The sequence below is a fragment of the Pyxicephalus adspersus genome, chromosome 3 (assembly GCF_032062135.1).
Source record: "Pyxicephalus adspersus chromosome 3, UCB_Pads_2.0, whole genome shotgun sequence".
Taxonomy (NCBI): Eukaryota; Metazoa; Chordata; class Amphibia; order Anura; family Pyxicephalidae; genus Pyxicephalus; species Pyxicephalus adspersus.
Genome location: NC_092860.1, coordinates 76121224 through 76147663, shown reverse-complemented (window position 1 = coordinate 76147663; position 26440 = coordinate 76121224). Strand labels below are relative to the sequence as shown.

Below are 26440 nucleotides of genomic sequence, written 5' to 3'. Positions count from 1 at the left end.
AATGTAACTGTAACTTCCTAAACTTACATCACTACGGCACCATCACAAAATACAATAACTAAAAACTAAAACTTTAGCCGTCATACCTTGCTTATCCTGTCGCACATAGCTAGCCACTTACCTTCTGTGAACCCTAATTTCTCAGCAATGGGGGGATGTAAGGACCTGAAAATGTAGCAGTAAGAACATGTCCTCTTTGGCTATCTGTCACATGAACTAGATTTCTCTGGAAGCAGTCATTGCAGCGATTTTGGGGTACAAAGACGGCTAAGTGGGCCCCCTATAACTGACAGAACACACTGCTTGGTGTAGTTTCTGCTCTTTGGTACAGGAATGGTGAGCGGGGAGCAATATCTGACCGGCCCGTACTGAATATTAGTTTTAGTTTTGTATCTTTCATTAACAAAATGAGCATCAAATAGTTAATGCAGAAATTCTTGATTTGTCATTACTTTAATTTGGTGCAGGTCTGTTACTTTAACTAGAAAGATTTCAATGTAATTTTAAATTAAAACTATTCTAGTTTTAAACATTCCTTAATGTTTGTTTGCATTGTGGCCCGCAAGGTGAAAAAAGGTTGGGTATCACTGGTGTATACCATTTGTAAGGCCAGACTAATATATTTCAAACCTATTTAGCTAACTTTTGTCCTTTGTCACTGACCATGGACTACCCCTAATGAACAAGCACTTGAAGACATGGGGATGGTATAAACATCATACAGGGTTACAAATCACAAATTATGTTGTAGGATAATAATTTTAAAAAGCATTTAAAAAAAATCTTGATACAATAAAAAAATAAATAAATAAAAGGTTTAATTATATAACCAAATCTTACTTGTAAATGCATTAAATAAGTTATAAATACTAACAGGATGACTTTAAATTTGCCACAGAATACATATACAACAAGTGGCATGGCCATTTCTTGCCTCATTTAGACATGATTGTGACATGGCGATAATACAGGAGAGAAATTAAAAGGCAGGCAGAAAACAGGGTTGTCCTAAAACATGATTACCTTCATGCTAGAAATACCATTCCATTAACATATTGGATTGATTCTTATTTCAAGTACAATGCTCAGCATACACAATGATTTATAATTTTTTTAAAAAAAATTTACTTACCATAATGGTTATTTCTCTCTTGCAAACATTAAGGTCAGGCACATTGTTTACATACATTCTCTTCAAAGCACACCGTTGCCCCCCATGGGTGCGAACCAAGAACACGGTAGAAAAGCCTCCTGAAGATAACAAAAATACCATGACATTATCATCCTATGAAAATATCAAATCACATTCCAAAGAGCCAAGACAAAAAAACGAATACATTTTCAATACATATTCAGATCAATGATGATTAACACAGACCCAACCAAAAGGAAAGGATCAGTGTTCAGATGGTTGGCCTGGGATTACATGACCAAACTCCTTGCTAATAATTTTAAGAATAGCATTGGGTCGATTCAGAAGCAGAAGCTGCTCTGTGATAAAGACAACAGTCCAGTAAAAATTGCCCCAGTGATGCCCCATTCCACAATCCCAGCTTTCTTTTGTGTGTGCTGGGACTGAATGAATGTCACCCCAGCCCGGCCAATCAAATGGCCGAAGATTGTACTCGGGAAAAGAAGATGGTGACACACCGTGATGGAACAGGAAGAGATGAGTATCACTAGTTTAGTTCCACTTTAAAAATTATATGTGAACCAGTCACAGTCATCTGAAGTATTACAATGTTCCACAATAATCTTCATTCATCAGTACACTTACATTAAAATTATACACAAAATAACAGAAAATTTTGGAAAATAACTGTGATGTCGGTTGATGGTCCAAATCTAAGAAAAGAACATTATTGGATGTTTGCCCAATAAAATCCATGGTGGCCTGAAGACAGCAATAATGCAACTGTGTAATAATGCACTGGACAGAAATAGTTTTCGTATGATTACTTTGTTGAACTGTGTTATAACATGTAATAGATCACTATAAAATGAGGTGACTACAAACACGGAAAGAAAATATACTTCAACACTTTCACTGCATGCTGAGGTTATGTACCGAACAATGAAATAAAAAAAGTCCTTTCGCTGTATGAGATTAGATTTCCCTGACTAGGTAAAAGATCAGAAACCTAAAGCTCACAATTCCCCCAAGCTCAATAAAACTTTTCAGTCTAAAAAATATTCCTTGTGTCAGTGAAACATTAGTTGTTGGGAAAAGGCAATTCAACCCCCACCAAAAATTTTGATGGAAAAAAAAAATATCTGGCTACTCTTTTGTCCATGAAAAGTGTTCTCTCCTAAAAACATGCAGTAATCACAAATTACTGCAAATGCAAAATAACACGTAAATAGCCCAGAAAGGAAGCCTGTGAATTGAAGGCCTTGATGTTTCCAAGCTAATTACATAATTTTCTTTCACTTTCAAAAAAAATAAAGAAAAAAACAAAACAGTTTGAAACTCTTATTTTTCCCTTACTTTGTGCAAGTGGTTAGTCATTTTTTTCCCAAGATGGACCACAAAGCAACATTTATTCTGCAAAATAATCTTTTAAATTCTGTTATTACAGTGATGTTCTTGTTTCCTTACATATTTACCATAAATACATAACAGAAATATTCATATGATACTAAAGGATAAATGTGCTTTTATGCTTGATTCCTATGGCAGGAAATGTACCAAATGCTAAAGGTTAAAAAAAAAAAAAAAAAAAAAAAAAACTTTTGGAACATGGATGCCTTGCTTTTAAGTGGCATTGTGGTGGTTTCCCATAAAAAATGACAAAAGGTTTAGTACCCCCACTAAAATATAGTTATCAGATTTAACAAGTTCATTTAGGTGTTATTTCCTACTTTACTTAACTACTTACCTACTTCTTAGTTAAGCTGCCAGTAGCAAAGATGGCTATGTACAACTTTTTTGCCCATTGCTCCCTTAAAGTGAGGCGGGGTACCTACCACTAATGCCATTTACCCATGGAGACTGGTAGACACTCATCAACTGTACTAGTTTATAAATTGAAGGAGGCACCTAAAAAGTGGACCTAGCATGTTTTAAAACAGTTTAACAATTATAACAATATAATACAATTGTCAGGATAGTTTTCAGATGTTCCTGCTGGTAAAATCTAACCTGGCCAATGTAAAAGGATGCTGTAGTAAAGACTGATTCTAGTTTTAAAAGACAAGCACAGATTTATTGTACACTTAGCAAAAGATGGAAAATCTCTAATGCATACAAGTAGGAAGGAGGATGTCAAATTATAATAAATAATTGAGAACTATAGCTTACACTTCAGCAAATAGCAGGGATATATATATTTACACACATACACACACACACAAATAAATAAATATATGAATACATTTATGTATATCATATTTGTATTTATCCTGTGACACTCTGTCACAAAGCAAAGCTAGGAAATTGCTTGGTGAGCAAGCTAGATGGGGAAAGGTGGTACAGGAAGTTAAATTGGTGAATCAGGAAGAAACCGTCATTTGTTCATCTGGTCAATCCAACAGATGTGAATGACAAGACTGTCTGTCCAGAATTACACATCCTTTACCAGTTAAATATTTCACATATGTTTATTTAATCGTATACCTGAAGCTGTGAACTTAATGAAAACCTGGTTAATTGAAAAGTAGGATAACATTTTACTATAAAGCTTCTGAATAGAATACATAGAATTGGGTAAACACAGGTTTATCTTGTTTACCAGCATTTGTGCATGACACCACCCTCTCTGTCTCTCTCTGCCTCTCCCCTCACAACCCTATATAGCTTTTTATGTTTTGCCAGGGAGAAGCAAAAAGAAAGGAGTGCTAAACATCACATTTAATATGGTGGTACCCTCAGCAATAGTAGAGATTTTGGGTGGCTACACAAAGGTGACTTTTACAAGTAAATATCATGCATTAAAAAAAAAGGTAAAATGTCAATGTAATCCAAATTGGAAGATTTTTTTCTTGAAGGCATCTTTAAATAAGTGCTGCTTTAGCCTTCTCATCATGTCACTTAAAGTTTAAACTTGAAAGTAAACTGTCCTAAAAAAAAAAAAAAAAAAAAAAAAAAAAACAACCTCACTCAACCTTTTTACCTTAGCAGATCCATCTGGTGGTTTCCTGGATTGGGTCCTGCGTCGTCCCGATATCCTTCTTCGTGCCCGCACAAAGGAACCGCCAAGAACCGCCATCTTCCTCCTCCTTTGTACGTCACCTGATCTCGCACTGCCAAGGCGCACAAAATTACTTAAACATAAAGCATATTTTCATATTTTTAAAATGTCTTTTAGAAACATTTATTATGATCTGCTGCAGACCTAGTTAGGTGCTAAGGAGCACTTTTTAAATAGGCAGATATTGGATGTGATTTACTTTGCAACTTGCTTATGTTGCTTATCATAAACCTGTCCTAAAACGGAGACACTAGCAAATAAAATCATTTGGACAATATTGATAAATGTCAACCTATTATATGTGATTGAAAAAATCATGCAGGTTCAGAATAAGAAACATCTCTACAAAATACTCAGAGTCAGATTTTTGTTTACCAGTTCAGTCATGCTTAGCTATGATTTTCTGAAGTGGGCGAGTTAAAATTAGATTCAAAATTTCTACACATGACAGATCAGGTTTAAAGTTTTTCAGAAAGTACAATGGGATTACCCTATGTGGTATAATTGTATGTGTTATAGTACTTGGTGGAATTTTTCCCCCTTTTTAACATATTATTTACAATAAATGAGATATAAGATTGATAAGAATAATCTTGATAACGTTTCATAAGTATTATATTGAAATGTTAATTGTGTGGTAAATAATCTGCAACTATACAAAATAAACCCCTGTTTAGGGCTACACACTATATTTTTCAAACACAGGTCACTAAAGACGGGCAAATCTTCTGCAGAGAAGGCCTACTGGTAGCCATAGAGAGGCAGCTCCATCTGCATATATAGGAGAAGCTCTGATAATTAAACACAATTGAAATGACAAATGAGGATTTCTAGAAGATTGAAAATACTCTGGATTTATTGTGCCTATTGCAGCAAACACTACTCTTTAATTTCTTTTTTAAACAAGCTAATTGTGTTTTGTTTTTTTTGCAATTCTGCTGTAACTTGTGCAAGCATTGAAATATAATGCTGTACTTCTGAGATGAAAAACTGTTAAATATGCATCTTATCAAAAAATGCTTCATGCCCAACAGACATCAGTCAGCTGGTTTATGCACAAATAAAATGGGGTTACTTATCAGGATAGAGCCACCCATTCATTCAACACAAAAACTTCTATTCATCAACAAGGGAGCATGTGATTAAAGATCTGCATGCTTTATTGGTTATATTCACAAACCACAACTAGCTACAACTGTCTCTACCAGCATCAAGTTTCTACATATCAAACAGTACACATTTTTGTGTATCAGTCACAAGGACATGCTGTAACATTGATCTTGCATATTCTAGGAAAGCAAAAGGATATCTCACAGACCAGCAATAGCAAACAAATAAAGGCCAATTACATTTATTACAATATTCATCTACTTCATAAAACTATTTTATAAAAAATACATTTTTAGATCACTTTCTATACAGAGTGCAACTGGCATGCTAGCTAAAAGAAATGATTGTTATCATTTGGTTAGCTAAAATAGAACACTAAAAATGTAGGTATAATAAACGTTAATATGTCTTGCATCTCTACATACTAATTAAGATTTTCTTTCTTTTCTGGAACACAAATACAAAAGTTGTTGGAAGACAACTAGATGGCATTCTATTTGAACCTCATTAGGAAAAAATAGATTTTGCGGCAATATAAAATAACACATCAACTTCACCAATCCAACAATTTGGATTAAAAGTTTTGAGTTCTTCCCATATATCCCCTTCTTCCCATATATCCCCAAAAACATGCAGTTAGGTAAATTGGCTCACCTAGCACAATGCTAGGTGGGTGCAATATAAATGTGCAACTGTAAATAGGTAAATTAAACTAATAATTAGCAATCTGTGTCTGAAGAATTAAAACACAACCGGCAAGCATTAAGCAGGAATTTATTACCAAGGGCAAGGTCTAAACACTAGTAAAAACCATACATAAACATTTACCTCATGTGCTAGCACTGTTGAAAGTTAGTGAAATGTATGGACAATCCATAGTGATTAACTTGAAATCTGTAAATGTTTTGTTTTTTCTTTGCTACAGTTTGCTGCTATATTTTTTGTATTACATTTGAACAAGTAAGGAACGTCAACATTTCTTTAGTGGTAGTGGATATTTCTATGTATGTCAAGCTGTACAATCCACAATATGATTCAAAACTAATTGGGTATGGCTTCTGTCAAACTAAATAGCAAAAGTCATGAGAAAAAGAAAGGACACCCTTTTCTATTTTAACATTTACATATCAGGACTCCAAAAAATCATCTGGTCTTAAGCAGTTTCTCAAAACTATTAATCGAACCTCAGGCGTAAAACACACACCAGATTCCACTGTTTCAGTACCTCATAGAACCAACTTTAGCAACAATATTAAAGTAATCATTTTCTGTATGACTTTATCAGCCCTACACATCGATGAATTTAAATTATATATATATATATATATCCAGGACTGAAAGGATATTGCCAGGACTGAAAGGGCTGCTGTGGAACTGCGCAGGAGTTACATCATTCCAGTTTGGCTAAACATGATGGCCAAAGATCAAAAGCAGAAAGAGAAGATAATGGTGGTTGTGCCCACAACAAATCAGGGACAAGTTGAGTGCAATTTAAAGATTGCAACCAAGCAAGCAAGTTGTTTTATTGCAGAAAGACCTGCCTACCTGCCTGCATTGTTTATATTTTGTATTTAGTTCCTCTTTAAGGTAAGCCAAGTCGAATTCCTGATTTTTATCTAAGTATATACAGTATGTATGAAATCCTTACATAAATACATAATTGGAAGAAAATATTTTAACTTTTACTTACTTTACTAATTATGTGCTTTGTCCATTGCCCCAAATTAAAGCACTACACAAAGAAAGTATACTGTTTGGTGTGCTCATGGTGCCACTGCCTGAAAGAATATCTTTTTGATGAGGTTTTGTTTGTAGATAACATTTTCCCTGTATTCATGGGTACCTTTAATTCTATCAGTTTCTGTGTCATTTATACTAGTTAGCACTTTAAACTACTGATATGTATTTACTTTAGTGCTCAGGGCACATCCTTTTTTTTCTCATTAATCAAAATCAACACAGAAACATCTTGAGGTTTTTTTTTAGTAAGCCAACTATGTTTATTTATTCAACATTAGTTCCAACACACTAAATTTTAAAAGCTCAACTATTTGATATGCATATGTTTGGAGATCATCGAGGTTCTAAAGCATTTTTCCGTTAGGTCTCGGTGTCGTTTTTACTGTGATGTTGGATGGAAGACAACTGAAGCTACTAGCAGGCCCCTGCTTGGATAAGAAGTGCAGTTGCTGGACACATCCGCTTGTTACCACTGGAACTAGTCTGAACCAGATTACTTTGTATATCACAGTTTTTTTTTTTTTCCCCTCCAGGACACACACACACACACACACACACACACACACACACACACACACACACACACACACACACACACACACACACACACACACACACACACACACCAAAGTAAGCAGGCAAAAGGCATGTGTAAAAAGCTACCTTTTCTAGGAAGTAACTTGTTCACCTTCAAAACTTTGTAAAACGTTCTGTTTGAACCTATGTAGAACTAAGCACTCTGAAAATGGCTTGCAATGAAACTAAATGAAAAACAAAAAACAAAATGTAATATGAAAATCATTACTCATTGTAAATTTCCTACAAATATGATTTTTGTGCAGTTGCTTCTTCAATAACTTCAATTAGCCTGGGCTGCTTATTGGCAGACTTGTCAGAATTGACTCAATGACACTGGGTTAGTATAACAGCCAGGCAACCAGCAGATTCAGCAACGGAAGCTCAATAAAGTCCCCTCAGTACACGTTTTTGCTTAAAGCAATTTATTTCAAAAGATATACTCAGCATAGCTGACCTCCTAAATATTGCAGACCCTGTAGCTTCACTACACGTTTTTTATGTTCACTACTTTTTTTTATGTTCACAAATGCAAAAACACTACCAAAATCCACCAAATTAAAAGGTTGTTTAATTTGTTTTTAGATATTTTTACTATTGCCAGTCCTTTATTAAAAAAAAAATGCTTAAAATTGTGTAAGCCCCCCTTTGCATGCTGCCGAATGTGCATAGAGCATTTACCTCAAAGGTTAAAAAAAAAATTGTTCTTGAACTAGCTTAGGCCTGAGTAATCTGTCAAAACAAATGTATTTGTCCATGAACCTTTCATAGTGAGCATGCAGACAGCAGCTGTACAAATTGTTCAAAGGAAGGATCTTTCCCCTTTAATAACTACAGATGTTCGGGAAGTGGTTTTGTGGCCATTTCTGGTTTCTAAGCATGAGGTGCCCTGTTAAACGTAATGCTTATTAAAACAAAAAACATTGAAATATAATATATTCTGTGAAACATCAGGAAGTTTTAAATTTTACATAAAACATTTTAGGCGTGTGTACTAAATTTTGTGAGATTCATTAAGGATGTCTTTGCAGTGATTTCTCATTGAATAGCACAGCCAAATGGTCTTGTACTTTTAGACAATTTGGTAGGGTCCTCTTCTTCTCCTGTGTCACATTTTTTTCTACTAAATAATAATAATAATATTATATTATGCTTCTGTAAATTTTAAAAGAGATACACAAGAGATTTAAAATTTCTGTCAGGTTCTTTACCTGTGTTATACCTTCTCAACTTGCCCCAGTGAATATTACCACCACTTGAAAGATAAAACATTTACCAATTAGCAGAAGAGTATAAAGGGTACTGGCAATTTTTGACTGCACAGAAATGAAAATATATGACCACAGCGGCCATTCCAAAAGAACAAAAATACTTTCTGTGTTGATTTGTGCAAGTAGATGGAATATACACAGAATGACACCCAGAATGATTAGGTATGTGTCAGGAAGCACAAATTAGGGTCCCAGGAAAAATAATTGTCTTTGGCAAAAATGCAGTCGCATCCTGGGTAAAGCAGTAAAGTCTAGTTCTAGCCAAAACCATTTTTTTCTGGTTACGATAGCAAGTAGGGAATGGCTAAACACGTTTATTTAAAGGAGAAGATTAACGACCTCCCAAAAGTGAGGGGAAATGCCAGTTTCTTGAAAAACATTCCAACAATACCTACTGTTTAAATTTGCAATCGTGTCTCTGTGGATCTTCTTTGCCTAAAGGGTGAGGTAAAGCAAGGAGAAATAGCAGGAGAAATATTTTTGTCATTAAAAGATGTTTAAATTTTAGAAATTTAAGTTGCGTAAACTTTAGAAATGCAAGTATGTTTGTAACTTGCTTTGAAGATACATGCTTTTAAAGTCCTACATATAACCTACTTTAAGTAGTACACATGGTCTGTTCAACCAGAACCTGATTATCTCCCATTCCTGCTTTTAAAAAAGGACAACAACAAACCTGGGCACAAAGTCAAGTTTTTGTAGCAACCTCAAAGAGAAAAACTCCAAATGTCCTTTCAAAATGCTTAAACAATATTATTGCATAGTTGAAAAGGAAAAGCTCCTGGCATTTACTGTGCAAACAGTTATTGTGGAGAAATCCGCCAGAGGGGTTAATATTCTACAATTTATGTAGAAAAGAAAGGCAGCATCTGCTTTTAATAAATCGTCTTTATGCTGTAAACATGAAAAGAACGGAGTGAGTTGGTCCTAGAAAGCATTTATCTGTGGACCATGAACAAAATGATGGAATGATGCATACCACATTCCTACTGTGAATTTTCCAGCTTGGGCTTCCTATCACACAATGCTAAAGCATTCAAGTCTGCAGCTTTAATGTCAAAAGCACAGCCAAACATGATGTTGAATCCAAGATTATTAGGCTGTTATATGTTATATAACAAGTTATTTAGGTGAAATAAGAATCAATATAATAACACTAAGAGATCCTCCACATTCTAACCCAATAAAAAAGGAAGAGAGAAAAGAGTAACAGGCAGCACAGGAGTATAGGAAGCATTAATAGATTTTCAGCAATGGAGTATTTCAGTGTTCTTCTTACCCTTGTTTCAGTGTTTAAGTCAGTTCTTTAGTGTGGTTTCCAAATATAAGAACAGATGAGTGAGACCAAGATAAACCTCCTAATAAACTATATTACACACTGCTTATTATGTTTTTTTTAATGAAATGTAAAGTGAATTTATTGAAATCTATTGTATTTTTTTTTATTACCGTATTTTCCGGTGTATAAGGCGACTGGGCGTATAAGACGACCCCCCACTCTAACCAATCATTTGGGGGTCGTGTTATATGCCCAGTATTGTACTGTTCCTTCTGCCTGTCAGATCTCACTATTGTGTGAGAACTGAGAGGCAGAAAGAACTGTACACTACTAGTTCTAAGTAATGAATGGGCACGTTCCTTTAATGAATGGGCGTGTGCCAGTGAAGAGCCAATCCAGGCTCTCCACTGGAGAGCCAATCCAGGCTCAAGTCCTGCTTTTCAGCTTACACGAGTCCTGCTGTGAAGCAACGCGAGCCTGCCCAGGAGGACTCATGTAAGCTGAAAAGCAGGAAGACAGAAGGAGGCACAGGAGGACTCGCAGGGACGCCAGACCAGAGAGGGGACTCGCGGGGACACCGGGCGCTGCAGGTAAGTACTGGTACCCGGCGTACAAGACGACCCCTGACTTTGTCATAGATTTTTCGGGGTTAAAAAGTCGTCTTGTACGCCGGAAAATACGGTAATAATATTATTTATTATAGTTAGTACTCATTTTAAAGAAACTACTTTAGTATTTTCTTTATTTATGCTCTAAATAGCACTTTGCAGTGCTAATATTATTTAATTATAACTCAATCATGCATCATTGAAAAATAAAGGTTAGATAATTACGACATTTTACATACAAGTGTTCTTGTATTCCCATGAGGCAAGCCACCAAGAAGAACTTTAAGATTCCTTTTACATGCAAAAAAAAGGACAGTTTACCTTGCATTCATCCACACAATACCCTTAGTGGACCCTTAGGGAACTTTATTTTAGTATAATATTAAAAAAAGGAAGCAGTAAAAAGAGGATACTTGATCCATTTAAAGGTAAAAAACGGAAGGGGGATGTCTTCCTTCTAGCTTTGCCAGCCACCTGGGGTAAAAATGCAGGACAGAGCCCAGAAATAAAGTGATTCTTTCCAAGTCTACTAGCAGCCTAAAAGTCCTGGGTTCATCATTAAAGAGAAGTGAATACAGTGGGCCCGATTTATTAACCCCCCTAGTGGACTGATTCTGGCCAAATTTTCATGCAAAAAGTAGTACAATTTTATGCATGGAAATTTAATTTACATTGTAGACCTATAATTCTTAGGCATAACTCACCGACACATTTCTAATAGTTAATACATTTATTGATAAACTTTAAAAAAAAAAAAAAACATAAAAATCTTTTAAAAAAAAAATAAATAAAAAAATAATGGATAATGTAATATAACTGTACAGTAGCATATACATTATATCAATATTTCTTTGTATTGGACTCAATACAGCTATTTTGTATTGAATTCAATACAAAACTATTTGAATTTCCCGCCGCTAAGTCCCGGCCGCACCGATGCACGTACCAACGTCACCGGGAAACCCCGTAGGTCTCTGCATTTTGGCGGCCGGAGATCGGAGGAGGCAGACGCGTCCCTAGGACCTGCGGGGACCAGCAGGACGCCAGGGGACAGCGATGGAATAAGGTAAGTGGGTTTTTTTATGCTTTTAGGTACCCCGAGTCTGACTCGGGATTACCACTTTTTGCATGTAAAAGCGACCCCGAATAGGACTCGGGAATATTGCGCTAGGGGGGTTTAAAGTTCTCCGAAACTATCATGGGTGAACCTGGGTGATACAGCAAACCTGGAACATATTTCTTAAAAATCATTTGCTGTTATTTGGCAATTCAATCCTGGAGCAGATCCATTCCAGGTTTGCAACTCTATCCCAATCTTTCCAGGCTTGGAGAGCTTTAATATATTAGGCCTAGTGTGTGTGTCCCCATTTTAAAGAAGTTTTATCAAAACGGGAAGGTAAAACTTCCAGCCTATTTGCAAGGTGTGCCTTAAGGTTCTTGAATACCATTCATGCCACTTTGCATCACTTTTGTTACTAATGACAAATTTATATTAAGCAACAAAAGTTAATTAATACCTTTTAGTGAGCTGCATTTACCTTAATAATGAATGACATTAGGGAAATGGCATGCACTGAAAAATACAAACAAGGAGTAATCAGTGGTATGCCATATTCAGTAAGTGCTTTTTTCACATCCCAACATTTGTTTAATGCTGGAGCATCACAGCACAGACTCATTTTGTATTACAAGTACTTTCTCATAAGGCTTAAATCTTTGTTTGTGAGAACTTTCCAATCCATTGGGACAAAGCAAGGTCCAAGGATCTGGTAGCATTGCATGTACTGAACAGTGGGGCTGGAGTCGTTTCCCTAGCAGCAGCAGGACTGCGTATGTACACACTCACTTGCATTGTTTGAAGAACTAAGCAGTGGAAAATGTTAAGTGGAAATACAACGTTCCACAGAAACAGAAAAGTAATGTCTCAATACATGACAGACATAGCATTTTTTTTTTTTGTAAATATAAAATACATATTACTAAGAAAAGGGTTTGGAAGCTATAATCAAAGTAAATGTGTTGCTAAGAAAATCATTATTAAAGCCTTTGTAGGTGAAAAAAAAATAAAATTATGATAACATTTTTTCTTTACACACAGCTTTCAGTCAATGTATTGTGGCACAATTTGATAAACCACGTGCAAAAACCAGCATACAGTTTTAATTATCCAAGATCACAGTAAGGGCGGGTTCAGGCCCCCAGAAGCTGGCTAGCTCACCTAAGACTAAGCCAATAGCATAAATGAAAACTGTAAAAACTTTAACTGTTCCCTACTGGAACCAAAAACTTATTTCTGATTGGAGTTGAGCTTTGAACTATAAAGATAGGAAGATATAGGACCTCTCCACCTCTCCAAGTTATCTACTTACAGATGTAGAAGAAGCATTTCCAACTTTTCTATCCTGTTTTCTTCATGCCTTCTATGCCTATCTAGTATTTTATGCTGTTAATGCTTATTTTAGAGTTGAAGAATATGTTTGTTTTTTTTACATCAGAGCAAAGTAATTGTTTTGGTTCTAAAAGAATATAGATAAGTTATAAACTAGTCCATATTTTTACTTTTCTTTTTTCCCATTCAGGAGATTCAGTCTCACTGTGTGACCTAGGGACAATATGCCACAACGGGGCGTAGAGGAGACAACAACAATAATACAATACAATTCTTAAGGGGTACTAGCTTTCCCAGCTTTACTTGAGAGTACTGAGAGCACACGGAGCAGGCTTAGAGCCTCTGACAAACTTTTTGTTGCCAGTATGTTCCTGTTAGAGAAATTCTCTCTCATTACCGGTACCAGTGACAACAAGGTGGGGGAAGGTTCCACAGTCCCAGAAAGAACAAAACCTGAAGGAAGTTTCAATCCTTGCACTCTATTTAGAACAAAAATACTTCCACCTACAGTTCCACTTTCTACTTTCCATATATATATATATATATATATATATATATATATATATATATATATATACATATATACATACACACATACACACATACACACACATACATACATATACACACACAATGGTAAGCATCTCATTTTCTTCATGATATGAGACTGAATTAAAGTAAGCATATGAAATGAGGAAGAAGCCACTGACAGGAACAATAACTTTTATTAGAAAAAGGCAAGAAGTCTTTGAACCTTTCATACAAATCACCATTTTTGCAAAATGTAACCTAGAAAATGCACAAACTAGCCTCATAACCCAGAGGCATGCTCTAACCCTGCTTTCATAATGTCAAACTCCTTGACAAATGTGCAATATCTGTACATCATTTTTATATTACATACCACATGCACATGTATAGTACAGGGGTATACTTATAAAGCAGGGAATGTGACTTTCACCAAGTATTCACTGCAGGTAAATCTTCCTATAATGTGCAAGATTTACAGCTTTATGCATATACACCAGGGTGTTAATCTGATGTTATTAAGCCAAATTTTTTTTTCTATTATATTTGGAAGGGCCCTCATGAGCCTAGCTACTTCTATGCATACTGATATTTTCTATTAGAGAAAATCTAAACAAAAGTTAAAAAAACATGCAGTTTAACCAGTAGATCACAATAAAGGTGTTGAACTTAAAAAAAAAAAAACTCATTTAATTTTATGTACTTTATTTCTGCTTATCGTACAGCTGCAAAAAATGCCTTAATTCAGAGTAGTCCATGACAAACAGCAATCCATCTGCCAGCAGTGATGTCCAAGTCTAAGAGGCACACAAATAAAGCCTCAAGCTAGAGGAATGTCTTTCCTGTCAGCACTGTCAAAATGTTTCTAACATGACAGATAACACTCAATGCTAAAAGCAATTTGCTTTATAACTAAACAATTTGGAAAAAGGTCACACAGACTACTTTCCACAAAACAGAACTTGTGCTATAACTTTATCTTATTAAAAAGAAAAAGTTCAATTAACTGGATTAAAATTTTAGATTAGTTACTCAATAAAGGCCCTCCTCGGTCACATTTTTTTGTAATCATGTATATTTCAGCTTGAGCTACTGAGTTCTGTGAAACTGTAAAAAGCTTTTTTCCCCTTTAAGAAAAGGTAAAAACATGAAAAAAAAAGGAATGACTGTTTTTGGTTTAAATGCATCATTCTGACCAAGTACAAAATGAAATTATGTACAATGTCCCTGTACATGTAGGATTTGGCAACATGACCATTCTTTACAAGCACTAAAACACACAAAATATTTAAGGATGCCTAAAAACAAACTTTAATTTATGAGGGGGTGCTGAAAAGTTCCTGGCGTTGCCCCCTTCCTGGTAAAATAGGAAAATGAGTGGGGAGGCATATGACAGCCTAATATCTTAGTATGTAGCTGTGCAAATATCAGGTCTTTCTGCTTTTTCTTTTAGTGAGAAGCTGTGAGGCACAAACTAGTTTCGTTGTAGTTACAGGCCGTCATGAAGTTTTTGTTTCTCCAGGGAAAGTCAGCAAAGGACATTCACACTGAGATGTCACAAACACTAGGGGAGAAGTGTCCTTCCTACAGCACATACTGGATATCTCCTTTCAAGACTGGGCATTTCAACGTTGAAGATGAGCCCCGCAGTGGGCGCCCCCCAACCTCAACTGACCCGGCAACCTGCGATGCTGTCCATGAGCTGATTATTGAGGACAGGCGAATATCCGCAAAAAAGTTAGCCCAGACACTTGACATCCCACGGGAGTGTTGAGTTTGTTATCACCACTATCCTAGACATGCGAAAGCTTTTAGCGACGTGGGTGCTGAAATGTTTGAACAGTGATCAAAAGAAGGAACAAGTTGAACCATCCAAAGCCGTTTTGGCCCATTTTGAAGCTGTACAAGACTTTTTGGCTAGGTTAGTGATTAAGGATGAAACCTGGCTCCACATCTATGACCCTGAAACCAAAAAACAGTCAAAGAAATGGCGCCACAGGGGGTCCCCGCGGCCGAAGAAGTTCCAAATCCAGAAATCATCTAAAAAAGTCATGGCGTCCGTTTTCTGGGACAAAGACGGTATTCTGTTGGTGGACTACCTACCTCAGGGCTCTAGTATCACCGGACAGTATTATGCTAACTTCTTGGACCAGCTGAAAGAGGCAATTAGGACGAAACGCCGTGGAAAGTTGACCAAAGGGATCCTTTTTTTTGCAGGACAATGCACCTGCGCACATGTTCAATGTTGTGGTTGCCAAATTGAACACCCTGGGTTTCCAATTGGTCCACCCCTTACTCAGCTTACCTGGCCCCTTCAGACTATTTTCTGTTCCGGAAAAAGAAACACCTGAAGGGGCAAAGTTTTGAGAACATTTCTGATGTCAAAGATGCTATACGCTGCACCAAGTGCATCAGTCTCAGGGGGAATATTTTGAATAAATGTGTTATTTCATAACTATGGCTCTCTTCTTTCTGGGCAAAGCCAGGAACTTCTCAGCACCCCCTCGTATATACGTTCCTATTGCAAGTAAAAGAGGAAGACATAGAAATTAGCTATTCTTAGGTATTTCAGTAACTCCTAGATTTCAAAAGGGAAATACATTACTGCCTAACCTACCGCTGGCATTCTCTAAAAAACCCTGAATATTCAGATATGGTTTGTTGGTCTTGTTTTGATTTTACCAACAAACTGTAAATGTTCTCATGTAGATGGGATTCCCTGTACATGACTAGAAGCGCTGTAAGGTTTGTTGTCTTCCTCCAGCTTTTTTGCATCAGAGATGAACTATTTTACAGGCCACCTAATAAGGAGGTAAAAATTATGTGACCTCTGATCTTTTGATGTTGGCAAAATCATGTATGACCAAAAATACCAGAGCTCACTGGGTGCAAGTCTAGATCTCAAATTCAGAGAAACCTTCAGAGCTGGGTCAAAGCTAAGAAAGCAGCATTTGCCTGTTAAAAGCCCTCACACTTCATAATATAAGCAAAATGCAATGTTTCAAAGGAAATTTATTAGACAGAAATATTCAATATAGCATTTCAGATTTGTTTTTGAAGATGTACCTTAAAAGTTATCATCTAAATAACTACTTGGTGATTGGGGGAAGCATGAATACTACCAGCTGTCAGGAAACCCAACGAACATATGGTTTGTTCCAGGTCAGTTACTTACCAGGTGGTAAAGCAAAAAGCATAGCAGCCCTTCAGAGAAAAAATAAAAATCAAAAACATGTACCTTCAAAAACAAGAAAATGCTTTTTTATTCCAATTTGGACAGGTTCCTTTAAAAATATTTGTAAAAAAAAAAAAAGTTTTATCTGGAGAACACTAAATACACAATACCTACTTAATTTAGGTATTTGTCTCAATCCTTTTCCTAATCCCAACCAATTAATATGAGAGGTGGCCTAATCTTCTACCATTAAGATGCTAGAGTAGAAGGGCCAATTTCCTAGTTGAAGTTGGTATTTGCCTTAGTACTTGTGGGACCCCTAAACATTATTAAGAAAAACATTTTCCATTGGTACAATGACTCACCAGATGAATAAAAGTGAGTATATGTAATTAAAAAAAAAATATTCCATCATGTAGTACATCAGTTTGTCATTTGCTTTAGAATGCTTGTGCAATAATATTCTCAAGGAAAGCTTAAAACTCCATACTTTATTATTACTATTATTATTATTATTATTATTAATATTATTATTAAACAGGATTTATATAGCACCAACATATTACGCAGCACTGTACATTAAATAGGGGTTGCAAATGATAGACTAAAACAGACAGTGATACAGGAGGAGAGGACCCTGTCCCGAAGAGCTTACAATCCAGTAGGTAGTACATGTTAGCAATAGTAATAAATTTGAAACAAATCTGAAGACTGCAATGTGTTTTTTGCACCATTTTCAATAGAGTCATTTTATATGTAACAGTTAAGTGTTGTTATCTTTAGTAGTCTTCCTGCTAAAAAATTGTGCTTAGTGGGTAAAAGTTCACTCTAACACAGCAATTCACAAAAGCCACAGGGTCTCAATGGAAACATTCCTAAAGGAAGCTCCACAATGGGAATAGCATATATAACAGCAAAGCAAGCTATCTTGTTACTCAATGTTTTCAAAGATAACTTTTAACCTACAGCCATAGGATTGCATAGCACTCCCTCAGCAAATGTAATTTCCTGCTCATGTGACTGGCTCACAGCTTTTGCTAGCATTTTCTTTGTATTGCAACATTGGGACTAATCATGAGATTGGGGAAAGCATGTCCTCTTCAGTTAAAATTTAGGAAGTAAGAGGTTATTGGATTGCATGAGTCTGTTTCTTTAGAAAAAGAATCAGGAGGTAAAACTGAAATGACATGTCCTAAATTGTTTAAAATGTTCAACTTACCTGGAAAGATTTGGAAGTTATATTTCAGGAAACAGTTACTTGCTGTAAAGCTGAACTCCACCCAAGGAAAGCAAAAATGTTCACTTCTTCAGCTTTTCTGTCTGGGCTCTAGATAGCCAGAACCAGTACTTTTAAGCTAACAATTTTCTGGTCCTGTCTTCCACATCATTTTCTGGCTCCTGCATCACTACAGATCACTGTGGTGACATCAGTTTCAAAATGTATTACCTTTTGTAAATTATTAATAAATAAATTGATAGTATACAAAAAAAACATTCCTTTAAGACTAAAATCACACTTGTGATTATGTTGCAATGTATTTTGGTTATGTGTTTTATATTGTATTGCATGCACTTCCATTCCTATACAAGGTACTTTAAGGTTTGGTTTGTGAAAACTGGGCATGATATTATTTTAGCCAGCCCGTGTAAAAAGTGCTGAAACAATTACAAACCTCAGAGCACTTTAAAGATGTAACAAATGTATAAAAATCACCATAGTATATTGGAATAATTAAATTGTATTTTTAATAAAGAGAAGCGGGTGAAAAACCATCCTTTTTGTTTTTGTCTTTAGATTTAACTTATTCTCACTATATGCACTCACCCAGTGCACTTTAATACAGATGTTTTCCATGTCAAACTTTCCAAACTGTAATATGCAGGAAAAAATGTGTTTAAGTCCAGATAAAGATATTGAAATACAACCTAGCTATTAAAATACTGTAAATTACTTTTAAAAAATATAAAATATTGAGGTGAAACAAAAGCACACACCTCTGTATCTAAATATCCCATACAGATGTTTTTCTGACTTTTAAAAAGCTATTAGTAGATATATTTATTGACCCCTTAGTATGTAAACTTTTGTGCTTCAGGAAACTTCTAACAACAGCCTACAAAAAACACAAAAATTCACCCAGTCCTGCCCTTTTTTCTATTGCAGTTTTACTTTCCCTTACAGGTCACCTCCCTTTCTGTCCTCATCTAATAGCATTTCACTGTGAATTCTGTAGAACCTGCAGGAGGCTGCTACCAAGTTAAATTCAGGTACTTATTCATTAAAAAATGTAATAATAACTATACATCTCCAATGCTAGTCTTTTATATCTGCCCAGACTTTCTGCTTTAACATCCTCCAGTCTGATAAACTTGTAATTATGTATCCACAAATGCCTATAACAGCCTTTCTCAACCTTTTTATTGAGAGGGGGCTTGAAATAACTTTCAGATCTTCATGGAACCACTGCAGCTAAAGGGGCTGGGGGGGAGACTGCACTGCTATAATTACTACATTTCCACAGCTAACATTAATGTGGTGGTCAGTGGGAAGAATGGTTTTATTTGTCTGGCCAGTGGAACCCTTACAGACAGCCAAAAATCATTTACACTGATCTAAGTCACCAATTGCTCCTTGCTCAAAGAACCCCTACCAAGCCCGGGAGGAACCCCTAAGGTTCCACAGAATCCTAGTTGAGAAACACAGCCCTATAGCATTCTGTTTAATAGGACACATAGTTCAGATTACACACATAAATCATCATAAACAATTTATCCAGTAAACAAGTAGTAAAACAGTACCAGAGAAATAAACATTGTAACCTACTTTCATATCATGTAAATTAGTTTCTTTCATGTTTTCAAAGACTGTCTTTTGTCTATAAGATCTTAAATCAAATTATAAGGCACTCAAATGACGCCCACTCAAACAGAGTGGAAATTATTTTATTACTGTACTAATATTTAAAAATCTATACTAAGAATAGACAATCACTAACATCATAATCAAATCTGCCAGTCAACCATTTTATTACATTTTACAATCTGACAGAATATGGCACATGTTTTTTATACACGCTGCAATTGAGAACAGAGTTTAAAATTATGCCAAGATGCAGACATGCTCCTATTAATTATAGACACAGTTTACTTCCTTCTGGATGATTTCACCATTACACTGAAATACTAATTAAAAGCAGAACTTCACCACTGACGTTTCTGACATCACAGACAAAAAAAAAAAACCTCACCTCTACATGACAAATTGAAATATTATTCTTTAATATAACACTACAATAGGTACACCTTTTACAACTTTTGGGCAGAATACAGTTGTGCTCCTATGCTTACATACCCTGGTTGAATTTGTGAAATATTAACCATTGTTTAAAAAATATGAATAATCTTGCAAAAAACTTCCTTTTGTTTAGGGGTTGTGGTCGGAGAAAGCAATTTATTATCACATATTTGTGTATGTGCTTTGAAAATCTTAATGATAAATGTAATTACACAATCCGGCCAAAGAATAAAAGAAAGAAAAAACATCCAGAGTTTTCATAATACCAATGTTCAAACTCTAATTAAAAGAAAAGGGTGAAATGTTATGGGTTCCATTGTTCCTAGGGAGGGTAGAATTTTTTAGAAATTTGATTAGATTCCATTTAAGAAATACTTACCCAAAATTTGATTTGATGATAAGCCAATTGCACTAAAAAAAGTTAATTAATAGGTTTGATTAAATCTTTTAGGTCAAATTACTTTTGATTTATTGTTTAGTAAAATCTTACTGTTAAAAGTAGGGCCGGAATAACCGATTTTTAAATGCAGGCTTTATGGACGAATAGTATGATAGTATGTCTCAATTGTTTGTGCCACAATGAAAATATATTTTGCACTTTCAAAAGTGACATGCATGTGGTGTAAATGAAATAGTGCTAGACCCCCCCCCCCCCATATTATTTATAATAATAATAATGCACAGCACTGGTCAAACACTACAGTAGATGAATATTTTGAAGGCATTTTATGAGCCAGAAAACTGAGGGTTAGAGATTTTAATTTGATTTGCTTTGATTTTTACTTCAAGTCATATATTTTAGATGCCAGATGGCATAACGTTTCCAGTGTCTGCCTCCAACCCAGGCAGAGCAGAAAAAGAAAGCTATACTGATGAAACTGAAGCTTTTAGTTTTCCTGAAGACAATCAAATCAGTTTTTGGCCACATTCACAATATTTTATAGGATCATTAGAAACATGTAACGTTTTATGGTTAGAAAAAAATCCATCATCATTCTTTTTTCAATAACAAATTAAAATTACAGAAATAAACAAGCCAACATCATACCAACAATGGGGGAATAGCCAACTTTGAAATGTAATCTTTTTGTTTTCCTGAAAATACTAAATGAAATATAGGTGGATTTCAACCCTATCATAGCATGACCACAAGTAACCATGCACATAGACTTGTTTGTATAGCAGTACATGCATACAATGTTTATTTACCTTCTATTTGGTAATGGTTGATACAAAGCTGCCAAAATTCAAAAAGTTATAGGTCAGCCCGCACAAAGTTTTATGGCAACCCCCCTGCTGTATAGGTGCACATCACAAAGCCTCAACTAGTTTGACCAGCCTAAATAATGGACACAGAAGAAAATGCTGGGTAATGTTACCAGTGCAGTCTTGGATGGTCACAGTACAAAATATATTAGTTGGTTATCAGGGAATAGAGCACATACACAGTCCAACTGAAATACAAAACCTATATTAGTGTAATGGGGTCTTCTCTTCTGTCTTCCTTCTTGTCTTCTTGGCACGTCACCTGATCTTGCACTGCGCAGGTGTGGGATCAGGTGTAGTGGCGCGCCTGCGTGAGATCGGCATCTCTTTCCCCTTATTAAAAAAAAAAATGCCCCTTCTGCGCAGGGTTGTCTACCCTCTTATGTAAAGTAATAATTCTGGTGATAGGTCCCCTTAAAAAAAATCAGGCATGCTAAAAAAGGGCATCCATTAAAACTATTAATTTTTGCTTTAACACCAGAAACTTCATAGTTTTAAACTCTCAGCCCTTTTTACAGTCCCCTCCACCTCCTCCACATACTACTGATATCAGTTTGGAACAAGAGGATGTACAAGTATCAAAACAAGTATTTGTCACCAGTTCCAAAAAAAAAAAAAAAACAATGAAGTGGAAACAAAAAAAAAAACAGAGACAGTAAAGATTATCATTTTCAGCAGTGTAACTTGCAAAATGTTAGTGAAAGAGCAGGAAATGGTACAGAGAGGAGAAAAGCAATAATGTAACTAAATGTAAATGTAAGACTTTCTTTCCACATTTACACCAAAACCCCTGCAACCACTAACTAATGATACTCACATACTGCATTCTCAATAACTCCCAACACCAGCTAAAACTATTTTTTAAAGGGCAGGGAAATTTTGGGACCACTGTAAAAGGATCTTATTTTATTGTGGTTTTTGTCCTTTATGGAAAGTCAGAAAAAAACAAAAGTAAGAAAAGAACAAACTAAACTAAAACCTAATGAAGTTTTACAAAACAAAAAAAAAAAAATTAAAAACTTGCTGGACATGAGCATTAAGGCACAAAATATTTACCTTCTCTGGGATAAAATGGTACTTCCCATTGTGTGTGCTCATGGGGTAAAGCAGGATCTTCATGATCAGCTCTCCAGCTGCTTGAAGTAAAAATCTCAATAATTATTTTCAATAATAAAGACTTAAGGGATTGCTAGTACGCACACTTGTCAGAGAGCTTGGCAACCTGTGACTACAAGCTGCTCAGGAATAAGTGACCATGGGCCTGCTGGGACCTAACACATGGAAAGCAAAGCTGAACAAATTTGGACACTGCTGTACAATTTTCTGCGATATGTCAATCCTTCAAGTTAAATTCTAACAAAAGATTTGTCACAAAGCAGCTAACGTTTTCTTCCTATTTTACCCTTTAAAATGTACGGATGTTAGGTGATGATCAACAAGACCTGCTTTCCTGCCACTATAATCTCTTTCATAAACAAATGAACGATGGCACATGATTAAGGATGTAAACACTGTACACAGTAAACATTCTTATAATTATATAGCTTAGAAGGATTCCGCTTTAAATCAGATTAAACAAACCATATATCTATTGTCACAAGATGTCATTGCCACAGAATAGTGAGTAAGTCTCTTCTGTAAAAAAGTACATCTCTGATAAACTAGGACAAGTAGTGTACACTAAAAGTGGGCAATTCTTTTAATATGCTAAGCTACCTTCTATCCTTCAAATTTACAAAATGACATACATTCAATATTAATTACTTCTGGGCAATGAAATTCAGACTCAATGTACGGTCTGTTAGATTACACAATCAAATGAACTACAGGAACAAATAGGAAAATCAACTCGTGCATGGTTAGTAAGGGTTGAGTTTAGCACTCCGTTACACCAATTAATATTCTAAATTGATAAATATATCCAAAGTCTCTAAACACTGCGCACACATGTATTATTCCCTTCCAATCCAATACCTTGGATATAAATTCACCAGAATTCTGATGGCATGTACTTAATTATTCGTACAAACAGAACAACTTACTTTCAAACACCATTTACCAACATGTCCAATCTATCCGCAAACTGACCAATCAGATGCCCGATCGCATCACAAAGATCCAAGTATCCACTTAATACATACAAACAATTGCATCAACACATTTAGAAAAATTATTGGCGTAACCAATAACAATGGGTAAATATTTTACCAAACATACTTTAGCATTTCTTCATAAATAGGGAAACATAAGCCTTCGGAACTAAAACACATAAGAGAATTAACTGGATTGCCTTCTGATGTCTACACCAAATGGAAACTAAGAACAAAGCAACAGATGGGGTTTAACTATAATGTCTCACTCTGCCAGACTGTTATGGCGTGTAAAAAGTCAGTCTGTTCACTAAATGCCACTTGGAAAAAATATGCTGACACATAAAATCTGATAATGAAAATAAAATATGTGCCTACAATGACAAACCTACTGTTTTAAGAAAAATACTTATTTTAACATGAAATCTCAGGCATTCCGTAAAGTGTGGATATCCTGAGTTTAAACTGTAAAGAGGTGTTACCAAATATAAAAGCATACCTACACAAATCCTAGATGTGCTACTTTATTTGTAAAGCCTCAGACACAAGTGTCAAAAATATGTCCATTAACATATGTCACTGGCGCTCACAAGTATAAAGTATCAAATCAAAGTCAAATAGATGAAAAAAAATAAAGCCACAACTATGGACTCAAGATGTATTTGCTTCACAGTCTCTGCCCATGTTTGATGCTGAAGTAATAATGTCCGTCCCTTTCGTTACCTTATACAGAAAGATTATCATGGGGACCAGGAAAATTATTTTTCAAACATGACAAGAACGCACTTTTTTTGTCCACTGTATTGTACATAATGGCACATTTCCCTTGCCATACCTGTGCTGAAAAATAAAATAGGCTTTAGGCTAGGGAACAATTCCATAAGGGCAGTATTCTTTTATGGAGAGCTTGGCAAGAAAGGCAAATGTGTGGAATAAGCTATATGTATTTATAACTCAGTACATCAGATCTAACATGTGTCATATGCCCATTCTTACAATGCAAAAAAAAGAGGCAATTTCAACACAAATTTATAAAGACATTATATTGCATACTATATTATAAACAGAGATTTCCTATTGTGATGTTCTGTAATAGTGCTGTGTTTAGACGTAATATTAGGATATCAGAAGTTAAAGTTCAACCAAATAAAACATTTGACAAGGTGCATTAAAAAAAGTTATTGGGTTAATAAAATAATTTAAACAGTGTACAGAAGAAGGGTGGGAAACGGATATATAGGCCAATTGTTCTTGCACACCTCTTTACTGCTAATTTCCTTCATCTTCTAAACCTCACAATTAGAACATCCAATGTCTGTGGGGGAAAAACGAAATTTCTCAAGAAAAAAACTATACATATTAACTATTATAATAACATAATAGCTGTTACTGCTTGTAAAAATTGGGAGTTTCCTGTAACATTGTAACATTCTGTGGTCAAAAACAGTCATCATGCATTCCTTACAAGCATACTGGAGAAAAGGATCCTCCAAAACAGCTGATGCTGATTGAACACTTGGCTGCCAGAACCCTGATCATGCGTACAGCAGCCTGCTGTGTGCATAATGACTTTTATGAAAGGGCTATTCTGTCAGTGAATGGCATGGAAAAGGCTTTTTCAATCTGTGCCCAGCACAGAAATATTCTCCCAAACATCTGATTCCCACGTCATTTTATCAATGGGTTGGCTGCAGGCTCAATAACTCAACAATTCTGAACTTGTAAACACAACATTCTGAACTTGTAAGTACCAAGACATATAACTAAAATTATTCAAATAAACAGAAAATATTTACGGTGTACAACAAGCTGTTAAAAATAAAAAGTCATGTAAAATTAAAAATATCTGATGAAATAGGTTTGTCATTGTCTACTAATTTTAAATATTTTATATCTACAAGCTCAACAGAAGATACATTTTGTATGTATGATTTCACACAAACAGCCCACAGACAATCTAACCTGGCATTTATGGCTTGCTGATCAGCCATATTGGGGTTCCCTAGCTGCTGGTCCCAGAAAAAGACAATCACTTAGCCACTGTCAAAGGGCAAGATTTAGGTTAAACAACAACCACCTACTGACAGGCTGCAGAAATAGTGCTGCAGATAGTGACCCAAAATCTTGTACTGATGATGTTGTAGGAATAGAAGCCAAAAGATAAAAAACTATCCGATTTAACAGCAGAAAAAAAATCCAAAACATTAGCTTTTGCATGAACCATGGTTTGTGTAGCAAAAATGTGTGGGGATCCTTTGTACACCTGGAGCTTGATGATATGTAATCACTTAGGGACCAATACATTTCATGTATGTTAAGGAAATTGTACAACAGAATGTCAGGAGCTTAAGTTCATAGGAAGAAAAGTCACACTACGTGCCAAAAATACAAAACATAGGAGTAACTACAACAGTGTGTTTTGAACAGAAGGCATTCTGTATAAAATGCATAAATCCAATAAGATGCCATGGTGTGATTTGACTCATTCTTTTCAGGAAACCACCCTAAAAACTACAATAAATGACCTAGTGTTGTAAACAGGAATGGAACAAGTTACCTCTTAACCTTTCTGTAGCTCCACTCAGCTGCTACAGAAAATATTTTGCTGAATTACTGCACACAAGGGATTAGTCCACAAGTTAAACAACATAAATTCATACTTTATCCAAAGTCACCTTAATGTTTTAAACCTTTTTACACAAACATTTGGCAAAGTCTAAAGCCTGTTAAATAAGCCTGTCATTATTTATTATGCCTTTGATTTATATCATGTTCCATTGTACTAGCCATTTAAGAGAATTTTAGTTTATTTGTAATAAAATAGTTTTTAACATACAGCCTGAAATAAACACTGGAAAGGTGCCCATAAATTATACAAGCAAACACTGAGGTTCAAACAAGATTTGCAAGTTTTTTGTTTGTT

General features: G+C 35.4%; 1 protein-coding gene across 1 annotated transcript in view; it reads right to left on the bottom strand.

Annotated features, from left to right (window-relative positions):
• Positions 1 to 26440, bottom strand: part of BMP2K (BMP2 inducible kinase) — an 87853-nt gene that overhangs the window by 46113 nt on the left and 15300 nt on the right. The window contains exon 2 of the mRNA XM_072405291.1: positions 1133 to 1251. Within this exon, the coding sequence (XP_072261392.1) occupies positions 1133 to 1251 (119 nt within the window). The remainder of the gene's footprint in view (positions 1 to 1132; positions 1252 to 26440) is intronic.